Genomic DNA, 22,694 nt, shown 5'->3' on the forward strand with positions numbered 1-22,694 from the left:
CCATAGAAGAAGAAGAAGAGTTTGGATTTGATATCCTGCTTTATCACTACCTTAAGGAGTCTCAAAGCGGCTAACAATCTCCTTTCCCTTCCTCCCCCACAACAAACACTCCATGAGGTGAGTGGGGCTGAGAGACTTCAAAGAAGTGTGACTGGCCCAAGGTCACCCAGCAGCTGCATGTGGAGGAGCGGAGACACAAACCCAGTTCCCCAGATTACGAGACTACTGCTCTTAACCACTACACCACACTGGCTCATAGAGTATGTCTTTCCTGCCATATGTTTTCACTTGTCCTCTGAGCATGCCATTCTGCAAGCTGGAAATGCTGTGGTATCTCCTCTACAGATTCCGTTGCTGGATCCAGGATGGGGCTGTCTCCGCTCCTCCACATGCAGCTGCTGGGTGACCTTGAGCCAGTCACACTTCTTTGAAGTCTCTCAGCCCTCTCAGCTCTCAGGATGTAAATATGTGGCTTACTTGACCAAGCCCCCCCCCCCCGCACCATTTGAAGATAGCTTAGAAGCAGATTAAGAACAAATGCAAATATATATCTAATGCAGTGTTTCCCAACCGGTGTTCCGCGGCACACTAGTGTGCCGTGAGACGTTGGCTGGTGTGCCGTGGGAGGGAGGCGGGCGAGTCGGGCGGTGAGAGGCGGTGGCAGCGAGGATCCGCGTCGAGCCGGGGGCGGCTCCGCGGTGGTGGTGCCGAGCGGCGGGGCAGCGCGTGCAAAAGGGAGGAGCGCGAGACAGCGGAGGAGGAGGAGGCCGGCATGTCCGGGCAGCAGCAGCAACAGCAGCAGCAACTCCCGGCGACGGCTCCTCAAGCCCCGGGCAACCCTACTCCCTCACCGGCCTCGGCCGCCCTCCTGCTCCACCCGCCGCCGCCTCCCCCGCCGCCGCCGGCCACCTCGGCCCCGCCGCCGCCCCCTCCTCCGCCCGCTATCGCCGCCACCACCACAACAGCTGCCGCCTCCTCAGCTGCCACCGTCCCTCAGTCCCTCGCTTTGCTGCCTCCTCCCCCCCACCCCCAAAGCTTGGAGGTTCCCCGGCAAGGGGGAGGGAAAAAAATTGAAAACTTTCACTTTCGTGCGTCCCTCCCAGCGTGACGCTGCGCGCTGACGTCACGGGGCTGTAATGGTGGTGTGCCGCAAGATTTTTTTCATTAAACAGGTGTGCCGTTGCCCAAAAAAGGTAGGGAAACACTGATCTAATGAAATCACCATATTGCAATGGAACAAAAAGAACTGAGAATTAAAAACCAGATAAATGCTAAAAAATAATTTGTAGTGGGGAAGTTGCAGAAAGCAGCACTGTTACCCTGGCTCTAAGACTATGGAGGATTGCTGTCACTAGAACAGCGGAAGCAGAAATATCCTGCTAAAGATAAAATTGCTTAAGGCACATTTGTTCTGGTAATGGGGGAATACTTTAAAACAGTGGTTCTGAAAGGGTGTGGCAGGAAGATTCAAGGACAATCAAAGAAACATGTAAACATTTCAGTGAAATATTCTGAAAGTGTGGCTCAGAGAAAAAGATTTGAAAAACACTGCTAAAATATACTATAGTACTGGATGCAGATAGGTAGCCGTGTCTGCCATAGTCAAAATAAAAAAATTCCTTCCAGTAGCACCTTAAAGACCAACTAAGTTAGTTCTTGGTATGAGCTTTCGTGTGCATGCACACTTCTTCAGATACACTGAAACAGAAGTTGCCAGATCCTTCTATATAGTGAGAAGGTGGGGAGGGGTATTACTCAGAAGGGTGGTGGGACTGGGAGATTGGCAGAGATGAGCCTGTTGACGACTCCCATTCCCACCACCCTTCTGAGTAATACCCCTCCCCACCTTCTCACTATATAGAAGGATCTGGCAACTTCTGTTTCAGTGTATCTGAAGAAGTGTGCATGCACACGAAAGCTCATACCAAGAACTAACTTAGTTGGTCTTTAAGGTGCTACTGGAAGGAATTTTTTTATAGTACTGGAATTAGGATGAAAACTGGATGGAGTATGGTTTCCCCTTTATTTCCACTAGGTGGGGGTGCAGAGTTAGGAACAACTTTTTTGCTTGCATGACTGCAGCAAAACAACCCTTGAAATTATGTCGGGAGTTATAATACTTTCTTCATTTCACAATCTTTTGCAATAGATTAAAAAATTTAAGGCTGCTTATGCAAACTTCTCACTAGAGTTTTCATTTTCTGGCCTTTGAATGATAGCATTTGAATGCCTAGTTTGCAAGCTCCATGAAGAGGCACCCTATCCCAGCCACGTGGAAGAAGTTAAACACAAGCTGGTGCAGCCAGATTGACAGGCTATGGTTCTTGGCAACTGGAATATGTTCATCTGTGCTGAAGCTGGACCATGTGGCTACACTAGCTCACAGGTTAACTTCCTCTATGTGGAGGAATTTAAGCCATCAGAAACTCTGTATGCAAGAACAATAGCTCTGAAGGCTCCCATCTACAAATTGGTAAGCCTGATAAGAAAACAAAGAATGTAATAAAGGGAACATAGTGGCATGAATTTGACTGTCTTGATTAATATAACTGGGCCTCTCACCTTGAATGGCCCTTTATGGAAATGTCACACCGCCCCCCCCCCCCCCTTTGGCCTGTGAAACTGTCTAGGGGGGCAGAGGAACTTCCGTTGCAGTTTTGAAACTGGACAGAAGCAGAGTTTGGATAATTTTGAGCTCTAAATTTAGCTAGGGTGGAAGCAGCCTGCGTAAGTGTGGCATGTGTGCAGATTTAGACTGTTGCTTTGGGAAACTGATGCCATATTAGGAGTTTTGCTGTAGTTCTGATTCCATTAGGTTCCACTCTGTATTTGTAAATAAAGCTGATATTACACTGAATGTGCTCTCTCATTCTCCCCCTGCCCCCCCCTCTCTCTCTCTTTCACACACCCCCTATCTATCCAGGTAGTGACTACTCCAGCGCCCTTCATCTTTCAGAGTAGTGAGGGGTAGCAGACTTTGGCAGAAGTCTCACTGGAGTGGAAAACTGATGCCAAGATAAAGTAAACAGAGCTAACAGCAATCAGACAATTTCACCAGGAGAAGATAGAAGCCATTATAAGAAAGAATGGTGAAATCAAATTAGTGATTTGCCAAGGAACTTAAATCAACCTTGAAGGAGTATTTGATCAGCAGCCACAAGGAGTGAAAGTTGATGTGAGAAGCCCAGCTGCAGAGCATCCAGTTAAGATGGGTTGAGGAGATCTATTTAGTATTATTGTCATGTTTATATACTGCCCTTTATCTGAAGATGTCAGGGCGGTTCACAAGATGAAAATACAGGCCAAAACACAGCCATTAATGAGATGGCTAAGTACTTGATAGTTTGGATAGATAGATGATAGATGAGATGATGATAGATAGATCGATAGATCGATAGATCGATAGATAATATGCAGCATAACAGCATTAACTTATAACAAATATCAATTATGAATAAGCACACACTTATTGTCTTTGTGAACACATGGGTTGTGTACTGCCAGCTGAGAATTGAGAGACTTTAGGTCAAAGTAGCTGTGACATGGGAGATATGGCTAGGATCTCTGAATTCTTTTTTTAGAAACAGCCCAAGGAAAACACTCTGCTTCAGCTAAGGAAGTCTCAATCCAGTCAGTACACAGATGCAGGATTTCCTGGGAACCCTATGTACATCATCTTGCATTCCATGAAAGCTGATTTGATCACCAAATCCAACAGCTGCCATAATACCAAGGGAGGGTAGTAAGAACCCTTTTCTCTCTATGCTGTTTTCCCAATTAAAATGGCCTCCTCTTCAACAAGTTATTTCCCCCAGTGTGGTGTAGTGCTTAAGCGCGGTAGACTTGTTATCTGGTGAACCGGTTCGTGTCTCCACTCCTCCACATGCAGCTGCTGGGTGACCTTGGGCCAGTCACACTTCTCTGAAGTCTCTCAGCCCCACTCACCTCACAGAGTGTTTGTTGTGGGGGAGGAAGGGAAAGGAGATTGTTAGCCGCTTTGAGACTCCTTTGGGTAGTGATAAAGAGGGATATCAAATCCAAACTCTTCTTCTTCATCATCATCTGTGGTGGACATACAAGAACCATAGAGCAACCAGTATGTGTTCCTTCACAGATCAAACTGGTGGACAAGGAATGTTTAATTGGGGTTGACACACGTACCTTTCTTTCCCTAGTATGATTTGGTTGCACACAGCTGCCACTTTGATCTTTGGAAACAAACTGTGGGAGAGCCTACTGAAAACAGGATGATGAGTTTCAGCCCATCAGCAATGACCACAAGTTGCCCACCCCTGCTGTAATAAATGTCAGAAGCGAGCTGGTAGTAAATCACACCATGCAAGTTGGAGTCAACTCTTTATTAGCAAAAACACCTTCTGTCCAGGAGTGTCAGGCCTAATGAGTACAGCAGCTCACCCCCAGGAGGTCTTGCTACATGGATCAGTTGCCAAGATGGAAAGTCCCTGCCTCCCCGCAGCCATCTTAAGTCCCCTCCTTTCCAGGGTTTTCCCAAGCAATCGGAGACTGCAGACCAAAAGCTATGAGGTTTGGTGCTGGAGAGGGTGTGACCCGGTGGAATGAAAAGCACAAATGAAGGAGTGTGAGAAGGAAAACATTAGCAATTGCCAAACGCTTCAGGAGAAAATCGCATGATTTGAAACAATCGGCCAAGTATTTGCTATAGGCCAATCGTAACAAAACAACAACAAAACAACCTATGGTTATATAAAGCATCCTCAATAAACACACAAGACATAACTGGCTGTGTTCTTAGATAAATAAGGTATACTATTCATTGTATCAAATGATGGACCTTATGCATGAACTGACTAGAGAATGCTTTGTTTGATTGCTGAACTTTATGAGTTACTTCTGTTGAAATTTACAATTTGATACAATGAATAGTATACCTTATTTATCTAAGAGCACAGCCAGTTACGTCTCATAGGCCAATCGTATACCTTGAATGTGCAATTTTTTTAAAAAAAATTCAGGGTCCCTTCCAATTCTACAATTCTTTTTAGTCCAGGCCTTCCCAAACAAATATACAAGAAGCAACTAAAACAGACTTCCAAAAGTGTTTTGTTAGCCCAGAGAAAAGCAAAAACATTTTTTGGTGACAAGCCAGCTCTAGGGTCCTCCCACCCATGGAGTAGCCATTCTATTCTATTAGCTATTCAAGCTTTTAACACCAAGTAGTGTTTGGCTGAACTTACTTTTGACATTTCCACATGGAATACCAGCTTCAATTTCCAACTGGAAAGGGTCCAAGAGTTTCATTACAGAGACTTTAGGCTTACTGTCCTATGTGGGGAATGCGGCTGTGTATCTTGAAGTGACTACATTTCTTTTTTTTTAAAAAAATGCCTAGAAATGATTGTTGAATTTGCTGTTGTTGGCAGGTCATGATTAAGCTGAGCATCTCCTTTGGGTAATTAGACTCTAAAGAAGGTTCAGCTCTCTTTGTATCCAGGGCAAATAAACCTAGATTTGCACCACCTATGAATTTAATCTGACATGTCTCACTCACCACAATTTTAAAGAAGTTTTATAAATAATGGCGTTGCCAGATCCTGTTTACAGATACAGGATAACATTAACACTCGTTTGAATGTTCTGCCTTGAGTTTTGCTACCTGGCCAATTTAACACAACTCCACTTAAGGAATTTCTTGTCCCTGTGGAATTGGAGAAGGGTCTGTGGGCTATGATTTTTAAATATTGCAATTGGAGTAAGGAATCCAGAGGAAGGCTGATTCTTCTTTAACAACTGTACCCGCAAGACTCTGATCTCTTTATTGTTCGAGTGATGAATGGTTCTTATGTTATTGAACAGGTAGCTGTTGATTTTTTCTTTCATCAAAATTAATTAGGAAGCAGGTGGTCTTTTTTTTCTGCTGGTGCCTCTGTGAATCTTGGATTACCCTGTGTGTTAATTTTCATTGGTCGGTGATCATAATAAATGATCTATGTTATAGTGTGATGCTCTAGTACCTGTTCAAACTTTCCTCAATATGTCCACGCAGATGGGAGCAGGAAATGTTTCACAAAGGTAGTTTCTTCTTCTGAAAATTGTGGGTTGATACCAGTCTAGAGATGTTCCATTGAAATTGACACAGCACTTACTTCTAAATAAACACGCTTTAGTCTTAACTCATGCCTGTTAGATGCAACACCTTATCACAGGGGTTGGGAATGTTCTTGGCTCCACAAGCCAGTTCCTTATTGGGATCGGCCTTGCTGGCCAAATCTGACAGGTAGTTAGTTGGGGCTTCCCAACTGTTAAATCACATGGCACCATTATGTCACATGGGGGGGGGGTCAAACTGTTTTGCAAGTCTCTTTGCCACTTCTCAGATAGAAGTCCTACCTGCCCATCCCAGGGGCAACAAAAAGGGTTCTTAGGAGCCAGCCATACCCTCGTCTTCCATTCCATTTACTCCACCTATCTGGTTTTCTGCTTCACCTCTAGTAGTTAACCAGGATTCCATGCTCATTGAACATGCAGGGTCCCCACTGCACCACCCCACCCCACCCCTCCAGCTTGCTACTTCCCCTATTGTGCATGAATGGTGCTGTTTTGGTTATATAAGGATCTACATTTGGATAAAGGAATTCACCTTTTAATATGCAGAGTAAACTCAGTTATGAAATGATTCCAATCAGCTTTCTTTTAGTGATACACTAGATAGCTATTTACGTTGCTTGTTTCAAGAGTGATACAGAGGACCAAGAGTGACAGAACACACTATTTTTTTAAACTTATGCACTACACATGTGCAAGCCATGTTGATGGCCAATTAGGACCTTTTAGCCCTGCTGCTGTAACTTCTTCCTGCAGCAGCAAATAGCTTGCATGTGGCTATTTGCAGAGAAACTCCAATGCACGAGCATATGCAGGGGCTCCTGTGAATCAGACAACTGTGAAACAATGTCATAAATGTGTAGAACCTGTATACTTGAGCAGGTACAACTATTACAAGAAGAAGTATCTTACATGTGTGCCATGCTAATGGGATTTCAGTATTAAATTAGTGCGGGAAACTGTAATTATCCAAATAGATTCTCAGATTGAGTGTGTATATGTTTATACATGTTTTAAGTCCTAAGTATACAGGATGACTTTTCGCTAGTGAACCACATTGAAACCCGTATGCCTTAACATTGTCACACTATGTTTTATTTCAGTTTTGTCCCTTACTATGCTGTGTAGTATTTCACTTCATAATGGGGGTTTCTGTGGTTTTTCATTTTTCTCCCCTTGATAAGTGCTAAATGCACCCATCGTGCTCCTGAATTGTGAGAAATAGCAAAATCAGAGGTTGAATTACGTTTTAGCCAGGACTAAAAAAAAACACCCCAAAATGCTATCTGCCTCATCCTTCCAGTAGGAGGCTCCACCCCTATTAGGAATGTCCCCTAGCAACATCTGGCAAAATTCTAATATCCTGTTCACTTAATGTCACTACATCAGTGTTTCCCAACCAGTGTTCCGCAGCACACGAGTGTGCCGTGAGACATCGGCTGGTGTGCCGCGAGATGCCTGGAGGGAGGCGGGCGAGTCGGGCGGCGAGAGGCGGGGCGGCGGCGGCGAGGAGAGGCCGCGCCTCCTGCTGCTGCCTGGCGCTCCTCCTCGCAGCCGGCAGCGCTGCCTGGGCGCCTCCGTGCGACTCTGCCTCGCTGGGTTTGGTCTCCCAGCAGAGACGGGTCACACGCGCACCTCCCTCCCTCCCTCAGCCTGCGCGGAGGGAGAGCCAGAGAGAGGCATCGCTCCTGCGCGGCGGGAGAGGGAGCAGCCGGAGCGATGCCCCAAACGAAGGCATGGGACCGGAGGGAAAATCCTCTCCGAGGAGGATTGAGCGCAGCTGAGAGAAGCCTTTCGAGGAGCTGCCGTGTCCCCTGGAAACCCCCTTCCCAGCTCTGCCTGCCTGCCTGCCCAAAGCTTGGAGGTTCCCCGGCAAGGGGGAGGGGAAAAACTTTCACTTTTGTGCGTCCCTCCCGGCGTGACGCTGCGCGCTGACGTCACGGGGCGGGGCTTTAATGGTGGTGTGCCGCGAGATTTTTTTTCAGTAAACAGGTGTGCCGTTGCCCAAAAACGTTTGGGAAACACTGCACTACATATTGAAAAGCTCTGGCAGCCAAATGACAGACGTAAGACAGATACTGCTGCTGCACAAAACACAAAACTAAAATGCAAGGTGGAGTTTGCTTGTTTATTTTAAATTCAGTTTGTAAAGGTCCCTTTAGAAACGAACAGATACAAACACAAGTTAAGCACACAGTTTGCTTTTAGTTCAACACTTTCTTCATCCATCAATTTTACCCAAAATCACAAAAGTAATATTACAAAGCTTTCGCAGTGCACGTTTACATATTCTGCATATACATCTATTCACTCTTCAAACAATGCATTTCCATTGAATTTTGCTTAAAAAACAACAACACAGCCCCTACATAAGGCTGCAAATATATAACATTTTAAAGCAATGTGTTTTTCCTCTTAAAAAAAGAAAAATATATTCATGTTATACGAGTAACAAAACATGAAGCTGAAATATATTGACCAGACAACATTTCAACGAGTAACAGTTTTTTTTTAATAATTCACATACATAGTAAAAAGGTGCCATCATGCCATTCTGTGAGCTATGGTAAAATAGCATGCATATCTGCAGCAAAGCAAAAGGAAAAAGTGCCCCGTTTCTGCTTTCACTTGTATACTAGGAATCAGTTTTGTGAACTTTATAATACAAAAAGCGAACCATTTTTTTTAAAAAAAAGCAGCAACCCAAATGTAACTATGAAACAAAACGTATCAAGATCTATACAACCACTACTTGCTGCATTTATAAGTAGTTCATTTATTAACTTATTAAAAGAAAAGCCACTCCTTTTGAGAAGCGAGGCAACAGACTGCGTCAAATGCTATTACTGTCACCACCCACTCCTTGCATAGTCATAGCTGGCACTGATATTGCTTACCATAGTCTCAACAGATATATCTTAGAGAATTTGTACTTTCCTAATATCAAAAATGAGATTCTTGCCACAAAGTTTAGTTTTAAAAGAGCTTAATTAAAGAGAAAAACAAAAGTTCTAAAGTACAGTGTTTATAAGCGTAGGAAAAAAAGTACAAAACTAGAACCCGTCATAAAAAAGACCAAACATTCAATTGAAAAAGCACCTATTCGTGTAACTAATGGATTCTGTGCATGCAAAACTAGAAGCGTAAGGCTATCAAGTGTCAAATTCTCTTAAACGTGTAAAAACTGTTACTTGCTGCATCCTTCAGATTATACTGCCCCCGCCAAAGGCAAATTACATTGCTTAGTAGTATTTTTCCAAAATATGTTCCGACACCCACAAAATGTGGTATTGACAACTTTAGGAACCGTGATAGAGATACATTGTACCCAAGACAGTATTATCATATTTCTGTGCAACTTTAACAGAATTGGAATGTTCAACAACGCTGTTAAGTTCAGGAATACTTTCGGCAGTGTCCCCGAAACCATGGTAATGTCCGTAGTGCAATGTATCTCCGAGATCATCCACCCATGATGGCCTGCTTGAAACAAGGCTACTTGGGCTTCCATTCAGATGCAAAGAGCCACACATTTCAGAAGAGCCGTTTACAACCTTCTCTGGTTCCTCAACACTATTGCCCACATTGACTGTATGTTTATTAGCAGAGGCTAGTGCATTAGGTGCTATCAGTGTTAGGCATTCTTCGTGCCTGGCACTCATTCCATTGAGCTGAGCTGGGGAAGTGAAGTCCAAATGTCCATTGACGATATGTCCATTTGTCAATGCATTCAATATGGAGTTACTGCAATTCATATCTGCGTCAAGAAATAGACCCGTCACCACAAGTTGACTTGATCAAAATAAAAGCTCTCTTCCATTTTATTGCAGTTTTATTAAAATATTTCCAAATTAAGGTCAAAACAAACCCAGTGCAGCCTCATGCTTTAGGCAATTATAGTTTACTAATACACCTTAGAAACAGAGGTGTCTGGTAAAACATTTTATAAACAAAATTTCTGTACAAGGTGTAATTAAAATTTACTTAATGCTGCTCCAGCTAAACTAAGCTCAAAATGTTAATCTGTTAAGATCACAATCCTGCACATGCACTTCCTTGAAGACAATGGAATTTCTTTTTAAGTTAAGATGCATAGGAGTTGTATGTAAGTACATTTCTAACAGTTATGAAAGGGATCATACAAAACTGCAAGCAATATTTTGGACAATCGGAGAAAGAATAGGTTAGATGTACTTCTTAACTAGAATATAAAACTCCCTACTATGAAATACAAACTAAACGTGTGAGTAGTCTGGAATTTCAAAGCATTAAAGGTTAAGCCAATATTAATTAACTCTGCCTTATTAAATTTCAGGTGAGCACACAGTAAAGCAGGCATATCAAAAGCCTTATGCAAATGCAAGAATGATTATGCAACATGTCTTAAGAGCAAAACTTATTTTATATCAATTTTATATTTAATATTAGATACAGAATAAATCTATGTTCTTCCTTAGAGTGGAATTTCAAGTCGGTACAACCCTGCTGCAAAAACGCCATGAATGGCCACAGCAAAATGTATAGAGATCTAGTGTTTTTAAAATTTTTTGCAACAAGCCAATGGTCTCTTTTCTCATTACTTGTTAGTGCAAAATAATAGTTTTCTGTAAACATTATCTCATTAGTTATATTTCTTTTTAATGGGACTAGATGCAGTAGGACATAAAAATATCAATTTGGCAAAAATAAATTAAATCACCAAGATAAAATATTCTCTTACATGTAAAAAAAGGCATTTCTGTGTTTGACAAGTCAGTATTTTACATGGATTCTAGGGATGATCTTTGGGCACATGCAGAAGTTCATGAAAAAAATGAAGGTGTTTTTGCCTCATAACTCAATTTCAGCCCTGTTTTGGCAAAATGCCAAATTCTAGCAATATTACCCCCCCCCCCAAAAAAAATAATCATTCAGTGTATTAGAAAAAGGGAAGCATTATTTGGCATACCAGTATTTTATATCAGTATGTTTAAAAGAGGGCAGCATCTGTTAGCAGAATGGAGGAGGAAGAATTTTTTGTGATTCCCCAGTTCTCTACAGCAGATGTGGGGGGACTTTATTAGATACCATGCAAAATCGTTGGGCACTATCCAGTTGTGACTGTCAGCTAGCAGAAATGCTCATACAATGAACTTTCCCTTCTCCTTCCCCTGCAGCCATCCAAATTTGCTTTAGAGAGTTGGGGGACACTCAAACAGATTGTGGGATGGGGAGGACAGCAAGGGGAAATCTGTTCCAGCAACAATGAGCATCATCCATTAATTCAAATATAATGGAAACAACTCAAGTTGTTACGTAAGTTACTTAACAGCCTTAACTCAACAAAAACCGCCTCATTAATGTTTGTGTAAGATTCACGTAGGCGTGTTTCTAATGACAATATAAACACTTACGTTGAATTTACTGGGACAACACAATGTGAGAAGTTACAATTAATTTTCTATTTAAAAAGCAGTGTCAAAGGTCATTAGATTCTGCCCCTTCCATTTTATACAGCAATGACTATAACCCAATCCACTTTATGTTCCTATGCACTAGAGATGAGAAATATTTTCTCCAGAACGAATGTGCACATTAACAGATGCAAAAGTGCATCAATAAGTCATTTAAAATATAGAACTACCACCAGTCTGAAGTTTTAATAGATCTGGGCTGATCCAGATTGTTGTGTGGAGCATAAAAAGCATACTCTAAGAGAATAGTGTGCGCAATCATCTCCATTCATCTCAGTAGAAGCTGAAGCAGCTCTGCACATTGTATGCTCTTTGCATGCATTTGGCAGCTTTCTCCACTGAAGTGACTGAGGAAGCCCTTAGGAGAAGAGATGTGTTTTCATGCATTTCCAGCAGCCCTTGAAATGGGAAGAGTGACTAATGACTGCGCTTCAACAAAACGAGTATGAATAGGATTTTCTTCATGGGTTGCAAATAGTAACTTAAGCCCCAAAGCATCCATTAACTATCAATTTAGCTGAATACTAACAATAAAACCAAGACATAGATATCAGGTTGGATCCCTCAGTCCACTGTGGGAGCTTTAACAGCCCTCCCCCCAATGTTCCAAGGGACAGGGGACCCTGCTAAATGGGACAGGTTGTGGTACACCCCTCCAGGTAAAATCTGAAAACCAGATGGAGGCACTAGGTTTTGGGATTACTCTCCCCTCTGCACCACATTCAGGAGGGCCCCTGACACTCAGTGGGGCACTTTAAGGGTACTGTCATGAGCAAGACTCATTAGACATGCTTGCCCCTGGACCCATCCCGTTGCTTTAACGCACTCAGGCTACCTTCGAAGCAAAACTGGTAGCATTCGCCAAGCTAAATTTACAATCCTATACACTGATCAGATTATTATTAAGGCAGTGCAATCAGCTTTACCTTTTTTAATTACAATAAATAATTGCTGCATTAATCAAATGCTGAATATTCTTCCAAGAAGCAAGTAGGATCACCTCTGATCAAGGCACAAGGCATGCAGGTCTCTAGACAGGAACAACCACAAGATCATCTATCTGGATCTGTCGTCAACATCTTCCCTCATATCTTACATTTTCTACAAAACTGATAATCTTGCTATTTTAAAATGTCTTATAAAGGTTATTTTAGCAACGCAAATAAGTTTTAAGACTTTGGGACATGTGGGGTAAGATTAAGTTAGAGATAATATGCATACTGATTCTTGCAACGACAAGGAGTCTGCATTGCAGAAACTGTGTATATTTCAATCTCTTTGGGTCCAATAGAACCACTCTTCTGCATGGTATCTTCAACCATTTGAATGCTGTTGTGGTTAACAGGAAACTGTCCACTCCCACCTGATATAACAGGAAATTCTCTATCAACATGCATATTGTCAGCATCATCTTCAGTTCCTCCATTTATCACAGATATCAGACCACCAAAACTTTGACCTGTTTAGGAAAGAATGATTTAAACTGGTGAATATTTCTTATTTAACTACAGTAACATTTTATAGGTGGAATTTAATGCTAGGCCTACTCAGACCAGCCCCTTCAAAAGTAACAAACACCCCATGGACTTCAGTAAGTCTACTGGACGAAACCATATCTTTAACAACTGTAAAGGTAAAGGGTAAAAGGACCCCTGACCATTAGGTCCAGTCATGGCCAACTCTGGGGTTGCGGCGCTCATCTCGCTTTATTGGCCGAGGGAGCCGGCGTACAGCTTCCGGGTCACGTGGCCAGCATGACTAAGCCGCTTCTGGAGAACCAGAGCAGCGCACGGAAACGGTGTTTACCTTCCCGCCGGAGCGGTACCTATTTATCTACTTGCACTTTGACGTGCTTTCAAACTGCTAGGTTGGCAGGAGCAGGGACCGAGCAACGGAAGCTCACCCCGTCACAGGGATTCGAACCGCCAACCTTCTGATCGGCAAGTCCTAGGCTCTGTGGTTTAACACACAGCACCACCCACGTCCCTTTAACAACTGTAGTTAGCATATTTAAGATACCTCACAGGGGAAAGTAAATTGGACAGGAACATTTTGAGACAGTTTCATTGGCATGGTTGAAAATAGTTCTAAGTTCATACAAGTTTCTTTACACAACAGTGGACCACATGGCACAGGAGACCGCGGTCTACATTCTGTACAGCAACTGCATCCCAGGGCACGCACAGCATCTGGTTTTATGTTTTTAAGAGAGGAGAAAAGGATGCGGGAAAATAAGAGTTCTTCTGTAGACAGAGATTTGGGTTGTGTCTGTTGCTGCAACACTGGGGTTTCACTGGTAAAAGGGACTTGTTTCCTCTCCTTCCCCTATATGCTGACCCGCCCCCATCTGCTTGAGGGTTCCCCAACTAGATTTGAGGACAAATGGGGGGCAGGGCTGGAGGAAACAAGAAAGTTCCATTGTGCAAACAGAAATCTCTTGTGACTGTAGAGCTGCTACCTCCAAACTTTTTTTAGCCAAGAACATTTCTCGGAGTAGTTGAAAGGGAACGGAGTTGGGGGGGGGGCAAACCCTTCGGTACATGCACATATTGCGAGCTTCAGAAGTCTCCTGAATGAGCTCTGTGCAGGTGCTGAACCCACATGTGTGAGTGCACAGAGACCACAAAGAACCACCATGGTTTTCCATTAGGAATGAATTGGGCCTCTGCATTCAAACTACTTTCAAGCAAAAGTGACAGAAACCCAATGCCTCACCTTCAGTCCTAGCTTTCTTCATTCCAACACTGTTCATATCTTCAAAGGATCGTTTTCGACTTATGCCTCTACCGAGGAGACTGGGGCTAGTATTCTGATGGGCCCCGTTTAAAGTGCCATTGCTATAGAAATGGTTCCGCGGGCAGTTCTGGAGGTTCAAGAGCAACTGAGCACATTCCTGGAAGCCCTGGGTTTGTGCAAGATCTGCTGCTGTCTGGCCACTGGCATTTCTCAAGCTGCACAATACAAATATACTGAATTATACCCCATAATAAACATAACCTGGTGGTTGCTGCTGATTCTACTAAGGTGATGAAAATTTTGCAAATTCCCATTAAGGGTTTTAAATTATCAAATGTTATATTATGTAACTAATCCCTTAGCACATATCTGTATTCTAAACAAAGTTTGGGAAGCAGTACAATTAAGTATCATGTGACACAAAAAGTAAAAGCTTCCTATTTAAATGTCTGAAAAGGCTAAAATTTCTTGCCTATGGTCTGAAGTATCTGAGCTCTTACACAAACTTCAGACTCTTAATTCAACTCGTCTTATACTAATTTATTTGATAAAATGAATTATCTGAACAAAATACTCGAGAAAACTGTTATAGAATAGTTGTCCATGGCATTCTAGAATCTAACACCACAAAAATACATCGCCGTTCTTCCTAATCATAAAAACTAGGTATGCACGTGCAATAAATTCTTTACATATATATCCACATATAGTGCTTTATTTTGCTATTGTGTTTTTTATTAAGCTCACCGCTTATTTCAAAATTTGTGACATCATAAGTAGTAATATATTATTCACTATTTTAGCCCATGATCATGGGTACAGAAAAGATTTATTAGTCTCTGAACTTCTAAAACTGAAAGATGGTAAGACAGATGCAGTTTAAGTTGAGAAATTCATGATTTGCCTTGACAATAAAAAATATTGACATAGTTTCTGTCTCTCTCACACATACTCTAAAGGACAATAAAGTAGTAATGAACAAAATAGCACAAAAGAATAGCAAGGAAACATTCCCTAGGAAGTCCAGGAAGAGCCAAATACTTGTAATGATGCATGAGCTTCTTTTTTAGCTATGTAGCTAATGATCTGTGAATAGGTAGATGGACCAATGAAGGAAGATTTCAGTGAAAGAATGTAGTTTATTTGCTAGATGAAGTTAATTCAGTATACAGCATGTATTTCGACAATGAACCATCTAGTGTGTGACTGAACAAAAAAAAAAAAGTTTTTTAACAAATGGGGCAAGCTATCTGAACATAGATGAGGGTTCAATAGAATCCACTTTCCTCACTCCACTTGCTCTCTCCAGTCCTGAGTTCCAATGGGACTGCTTGGGCAGACCTCCCCTCAAAGGACTTGGCAGCTCAACTCCTTCCTAGGCCTGAAAGTTACTTGGGCCGCTGGGAGGAGGAAAGAGGGCTCAGAATCCCAATCATCTATCACACACAAAACTGTGAATGGAGGGGCAGTGTTGGATTATTGTCATCACATTATGGATACCCTGGAGGCAGCAAACTGCCAAAATGGCAACAAGACATAGCCAATATAGGTCCAGGAATGTGTGATTCCACAGCAGAACAAGATACCCCATTTGCCATGGGTCTGACTTTCTACTTCAGTCCCCAAGCCTCCATGCCTCTTTTAAAGCTGTATTGAAAGCTCCAAATATGAAGCAAATAAATGGTGGGAAGATAGAATCGATAAAGTGGAAACTCATAGTTTCTAAGAGTGAAGATTATTAAGAATATTAAATCTCAAGGATTCAACCTTAGGGAATTTCCCTGGGGAAAAAAGAACAAGAGGAGTGTACAATTTTGTGAAGGACATTTTATAAAGCAAAATGTCACCCATTCAGAGTGGCAAATAAAAGCTAACCCAGGGCCCAGACTAGCACATGCTAAAGCTTGGAATAACAGGAGCAAGGGAAAAAGAAGAGAAGAAATTGTGTAGCTTTTTCAGAAGAAAGCTGTTCTAGTTTTCTATTCACCAAAGCCACTAAATTTAAAGGGGAGGTATGTGTGAGATCTAATTAAGACTTTCTCAAAGCTTCCTTTTCTTATAAACACCTAGAGACTTTCATGTTTTCTGTTAAGGAAGTAATATCTGATGAAAGCAATAAGCTTAAAAGTAGTATCTGGGAATTCTGAGAGAGGCAGTTGCAAGGATCAGCAAGAGGATCTTCAAGAACAGAATGGCACAGAAGTTTATTTGCCCCAATCCCAAGAATTAAGGCAGCTTTTATTATTTCAAACCTACCCAAAGAAAATATGAGTATGAACATAAGGAAATACTGCATGTTAAAAGAGTGATTGATTTGATCTATAATCTTGGCCCTCTAACAAAGAAGCAAATGCACTCACACTGTATTGTGAACTTGATCACTTGGTATACAGATTAACCTGCTAGTGCAAAAAATCTAGATCATTAACTTGTAGCAGGCCTTGAGACCTATGAAATACCTAACTTTGCGTTACGAAAAAAAGGACAAAGTCAAAAGAGTCTTCCTGTTCATTTTTGAAAAATGGTCCTGCAAAATGATTCCCTTTTTGCTATCATTCTCATTCAATCCTATGATACACCTGGTTGGCTTCCCTCAATATGGTTTTTTACGTGAAACGAATCATAACTGGTAGTAACACATAACGCTGGAACTAATTTGAGCTTTAAACCAGAAAGGAAAAGATACTTAAGCAAGAGCACAAAGGTTTTATTCATCAATAATAATTCGTGAAATAGAATCAAAGTCAGAAAAAACAGAAATCAAGCCCTATTGAAATGTTGCACCTAGATGGCCCTTCTACCCCTCATGAAATATTGCAAGCCTGCGAAGACAATATACAAAGATCAACATGTGAGATTGCAAGCGAGCACAGAAGTTAGACTTGTCCTGCTGATATTAACTTCTGTTGCTGCTGTTGCAATAAGAGATGGTTATATGCTTTAAAAAAACAAAACAAAACCAGACCTATAATCTTGGATGGTGGGAAGAGAAGCTCTCTATTCTAGGGTGGCATAGGACATATTCAAGAGTTTACCGAGATAAAAACAGGAATACTAAAGTTCAGAGGTGGGGGGGGGGCAAGAACTGTGTCCTTCCAAATGCAAAAGGTCAGTTTGAACAAAATTAGTAATCCAAATGCTTTTGTCGTGAGGTATCTGAATGTACATATAATTATACATGATTAAACTTCATCTGAGTTAAATTCTTTATCTTCTGACCTTTAACAGTGATGTACATGTATACCTTTGTTTGTAGTACTAAGGGTAACATTCATAGTAGATTTCTCCCCCTTTGTCTCATCCATTTTCCTCTTGGGCAATGTGCTGCTTCCAGAATCTTCATTACTACTGATTAGTCTTGACAAGGAGTCTTCTCATCTGTGGATCTCACTCTTCTTGTTTTGAGTTTCCATTTAGCTATGTCACCATGACATCCATTCTAGGGCCATGATTCATTTGAGACTGTTGTAATATTATAAACCAACTATTAAAGGATGGCAGTGATGCAGCATACAATCTTTAAGTATAAATATATTGCAATCTTGCCATTAAGATTCATGGGCATATCAGACTCCAATTGATCAGTCATCAAGTAGATATTCCTTCACTACAATAGGAATTTCAACCTAATCCTAAATGCAAAGTTAACTTTCACTGCAGGAATCTCAAGTGCCAGGAGATTGCTCTCTGTCAGATATATATATAACTACTGCTTGTTTTCAATAATGTGACCTAAGGAAAAGGGTAGCCCATCCTATACATGTGGTCAGATAATCAATTTTTCAAGATAATTCCAATAGGATGAACTGATTTAACGGGGGGAAATACAGAGAGCAAACACTTAAGAGCATCAACCTATTTTTTTTTAATCACTTTGCTAATTGCAACCATTGAGGCATGATTCAAATTTCCAAAAAGTATCCCTAGGAGGTTTATAAACATACAAATGTGATAGGGAGTCTACTGAGTTAATTTTCTGAGTTGACAAAAGGAAACTTGCCCCTATTCTTTTCTTCCTTGCAATTTTGCATCTGACTTACTGGGTGGAGGGGAGGGAAAGGGGAATTGAATACCACTCGCATCCTGAATGTATCATCCACTTATAATGTCACATACTTTGAACAAAACATAGGCCTACTTAAAACTCTTAAGAAAGGGGGGGGGGGTTAAAAAGGTTTTTTAAATTTAAAAAACCCCTGAACTGGGGTGATTGCCACTTTATCTGTAGCTTAAAATGTTTCGTCATTAATGCCATGAGACAATCTTAAGAAAATAAAACCTCAATTCTTAATGTAATATGCCCATTGAAAAATAATCAAACTTAATATATTGTTAGTTTACATTTTTTTTATATAAAACTGTAATTAGGGTAAGCAAAAGCATGCAAATCTATATATGCTATATCTGAATTCCTAGATTAGCATTAAAACCAATCACCGCAACAAATACCTCAACAGTATGCCTTGTGTGCAGAAAGGAAGCGATACTGAACATTCAATGCCACAACTGTAAGGTTTTCGGAGAAGCACCTGTGGCAGTTTCAGCAGTTTCTATATGGAATGCTCCCCCTTTCTAGGATTACTTGAAAAAATCAAGTCAATTCGAATTACGTAGCTGTAAAACATTGACATGTGTAGTTTTTATAGTTTCAGAATCTTCTCTTTGATTTAAAAAAAAACGGGCAATGGTGCATAAAACAGGAAACTTACATAATAAGGGATCACATATTTGCAGGCAACATTAAGATTAAAAGTTATATTAACATACATAAAGTGCAGTAGCACATAATTATTATTAAGCCATCATCATGTGACCACCTTAACAATGAGACAGAGCGCCTGACTCAAGCACGGACTCTCAAGCACGGATTTTCATCCTGAAGCCCATTGTAATTCTGTCAGTTCTCTGAAATGTAAACATGATATGTACTAGAAACAAATTGTCAATTCATGGCTTCCGTTACTTTAAATTTTGGTAAATTGCATGTAAAGAGAATTACCAACTATGCCTACACAAAAAAAAGTAGCTAATACATGGGATTAAAGAATAAAACTCTTGCTACAGCACTGCAGAAGTGAACAAGTTTTTTTTCCATAGGCTCCTCAGACCCCAGCCTAAAACCATTAAAGCATTAAATAAATAATAAGATAAAGAAGCTAAACTGAAAGTTTTAACCCTTTGGCATCCAAAAATAGAAAGTACAACAGAATGATCTTGAAACTGTGGCGAACAAATAACAAGAGACCAATTGCGGAAAACTTCACTTAAAGAGTTACTGCAGAAATGTACTGCAAACATACATAATTATGGTGCCATGTTTTCATTTCACATTAAATAACTTATCTATATTTTTTCAGCATGAGGATTATTATATTTCTTCTTTGCTTCTGTACTTTGCTTTACAAAGATCTTCAAGTTCTGATATCGAATACGCAGATATGGCTAACTGCTCACCACTATGTTCTCCCTGCTTCCTTCTTGTAACATATCTTAGTCTAAGAGCCTTCAGAAGTTTCCTTCACTGTTGCCATAAAGCTGAAATAAGACTGCAGACAGAATTTTAAACTGTGTTTTCTTAAGAAAGGCATTCCCCCCCCCCTCAGTCAGAAACGGAGCAGAAAGCTGGGTAAAGTAACATTGACTAGTCCTAATAAATGTATTTCCCTCCAATTCCAATATTCCTGAACTTGTTCTCTCCAAAGTTGTACATGCAGCGTTTTTAACTACTCCTGTACAAAAGGGGAAAGAGATTCCTAATTCTTTTCGTCTGCCACTCTCCTAGAATATAACTGAAATCACGGAGCTGACAAGAATTGACATGCTCAGTGTCAGGGAACTGCCATCAGAGCATCAGGTGGTGGAGGGACTCAGGCAGGATGAAAGAGACTCAACTGCTGAAGCAGGGACCAGCAGGGGGAGGAGTGGGTCTCTGAGGGAATGCGAGCAGGAGGGAGGGCTCAGGGAGGCTTCCAGCGAGAACAGTGGGGAGGTATCGGAGTCTCCCATAGGGAGACCCATACCTCGCAGGAAACTGTCACGCCGTGAGTCCAGGAGACGCGTTTCCGTTAAGGAACTTCTTTGCTGGAAACGCTTCCGCAGACAGCCACTGTCGGACTCTACTAGTGACTAGAGCAGACATGTCTGAGGAGCTCCGTCACACACGGAGGTTTGTGGGGGCGCACAAACTCTGAGGGAGCACGTTTTCACGCACAAGCAGCTAATCAAACCCTCACAGCAGTCCGACAGTCATTGTACGCTGCCTGTGCAAGAGAAGGCATCATGAGCGAACCAACCGGAACCGGAGGAGCAGGGGCTGGAGCTGGTCCAAGCTTGGAAGATAGATACCGAGCGTTGGAGGTTCAACTGGCCCTGCAGACGGCGAGGCTGGAGGAGAGAAGGGCTCAGGATGCAGACAAGAAGGGGAGAGCCACTCAATTCCCCAGAAAGGTACCAGGATTGGTGCAGAAATTTGGGGGGGACCCCAAGGACTACCATGCTTTTAGGACAGAGATGCAATATGCCCTTAATGTGCAGTTCGATGAGTTCCCTGATGAGGAATCGCGAGTTGCTTTTGTAATTGGGCATCTTGAGAAAGGGGCTAGAGACTGGGTGCGACCCCTAATGGCAACGCACAATGACATACTAAAGGACACAATGAAGTTCTTTCGTGCAATGGATATCATGTTTTCCAGCGATATTGAGGAAGGGGTGGTGCGCAGACAGCTAATGGCTTGTAAGCAGGGGAGTCGATCTGTCCGTGAATATTGGACTGAGTTTACCATGCTGATTCACAGACTGAGTTGGGATTTATCGGCGGCACCCGTTCAAATGCTATTTGAAGAAGGTCTTTCTTCGGGGGTGAAAGACGAGCTGGCACGGAGCCCCAGGGCGGAGTCTATGGATCAGCTGACCAAATCTGCGCTGACCATAGGAGCGCGGCAGGAGGCAAGAGCCTTGGAGAGGCGGGAAGGGAGAGGGGAACGTTGGAAGGAGTTCCGCATTCCAGACATTCCTGAGCCAGCTTTCCCGCCGGCAGAGCCGATGGAAATCGGAACAGCGCGCGCGCGCGCATTTTCAAAAACCAGCGAGGGAGCTAAGAAGGAGGGAAAGGGCCCCCGGAAATGCTATCTCTGCCAACAGCCAGGCCACTTTGCCAGAGTCTGCCCCCAGAGGAAGGAATGGCAAGGGATGGTGGGAGCTGTTGAGGGGGGAGAAGAAGGGGGAGCGGAGCAGGTAAAAGCCAACGCCTGGTTGCCACAATTGGGGCACTGCAGCCAGGCCAAAGAGCAGTGAAAGTGCCCGTGCCAGAAGCTCCTCGACCTGCTCTAGTGATTGAAGTGTCGCTAGAGCTGCAGAATGGGCACCCCCTAAAAATAAAGGCGCTATTGGACTCAGGCAGCTCCTGCAATTTTATGAGCAAGGAGTTTGCTGCTGAACACCAGATACAGACCATCCCTTTAAGCAACCCCCTGCAGGTGACCACGATTGATGGCAGGGAGTTGTTGGGAGGAGGAGTCCGCTTGCAGACTGTCCCAATGATAATGAGGGTGGCAAGGCACACAGAACTGATAGCGTTTAATGTGGCCACCCTGGGAGGCGCTCCCATTATTTTGGGAATGAGCTGGCTAGCTCTACATGATCCGCTGGTTGGCTGGCATCAAAGAGTGGTGTCCTTTGGTTCAGCACATTGTCTAGAACACTGCAAAGGGGAGAAGGGTTCAGTAGGGGCCCAAGCCACCCTAGCAGGGACTGAAGTAATGGGGAAGGTGAAGGTACCACCACAGTATGCAGATCTCAGCGACGTGTTCAGCGAGAAGGAAGCTGACCAACTACCACCTCATAGACCCTTTGATTGTCAGATCAATTTACTCCCTGGAGCACAGCTTCCCGTGGGCAAGTTGTATGCCATGTCAGACAGGGAAATGCAGGAGTTGCGAGGGTTCATTGACAAGAACCTGAAGAGAGGCTTCATCAGAGAGTCCAAAGCAGCAGGGGGGAGCCCAGTGTTCTTTGTGGACAAAAAAAATGCAGACAAGCCGAGACTTGTATGTGATTTTAGGCGGCTGAATGCAGTGACTGAACCGGTGGCGTTCCCTATGCCCAGAATTGATGATATTTTGACCATGGTGAGGAAGGGAAAGATTTTCACAAAGCTGGATCTAAGGGGGGCGTACAACCTGATACGCATAAGGAAAGGGGATGAATGGAAAACCACCATGTTTACCCCTTTGGGGGCGTTTGAATACCTCGTTATGCCATTTGGATTACAAGCAGGCTCCGCGTGTTTTCAATCTTTTATGAACCACGTGCTGGGCCCTTTGCTCTACAAGAATTGCGTTGCCTTTCTAGATGATGTGTTGGTGTATTCTGAGAATGAGGAGCAACATGTGAGAGACGTCAGAGAAGTGTTGAGCAGACTGC

The 22,694-nt window shown here is 42.5% G+C and overlaps 1 protein-coding gene across 2 annotated transcripts in view; it reads right to left on the reverse strand.

The window, feature by feature from the left end:
* Window positions 1-8,193: 8,193 nt before the first annotated feature.
* The window catches only part of ANKRD10 (ankyrin repeat domain 10), a 30,712-nt gene continuing 16,211 nt past the window's right edge, over window positions 8,194-22,694 (reverse strand). Inside the window, exons 4-7 of one of the 2 annotated variants that reach the window (XM_081198508.1) lie at window positions 14,253-14,488; window positions 13,562-13,726; window positions 12,901-12,996; window positions 8,194-9,841 (exon numbers count right to left, since the gene is read on the reverse strand). In XM_081198508.1, coding sequence (XP_081054634.1) covers window positions 9,384-9,841; window positions 12,901-12,996; window positions 13,562-13,726; window positions 14,253-14,488 — 955 coding nt within the window. In that variant the 3' untranslated portion in view covers window positions 8,194-9,383. The remainder of the gene's footprint in view (window positions 9,842-12,900; window positions 12,997-13,561; window positions 13,727-14,252; window positions 14,489-22,694) is intronic. The other variant, XM_081198509.1, reaches the window with a different exon arrangement.

This window comes from Podarcis bocagei (genome assembly GCF_964188305.1).
Source record: "Podarcis bocagei genome assembly, chromosome: 6".
NCBI lineage: Eukaryota > Metazoa > Chordata > Lepidosauria > Squamata > Lacertidae > Podarcis > Podarcis bocagei.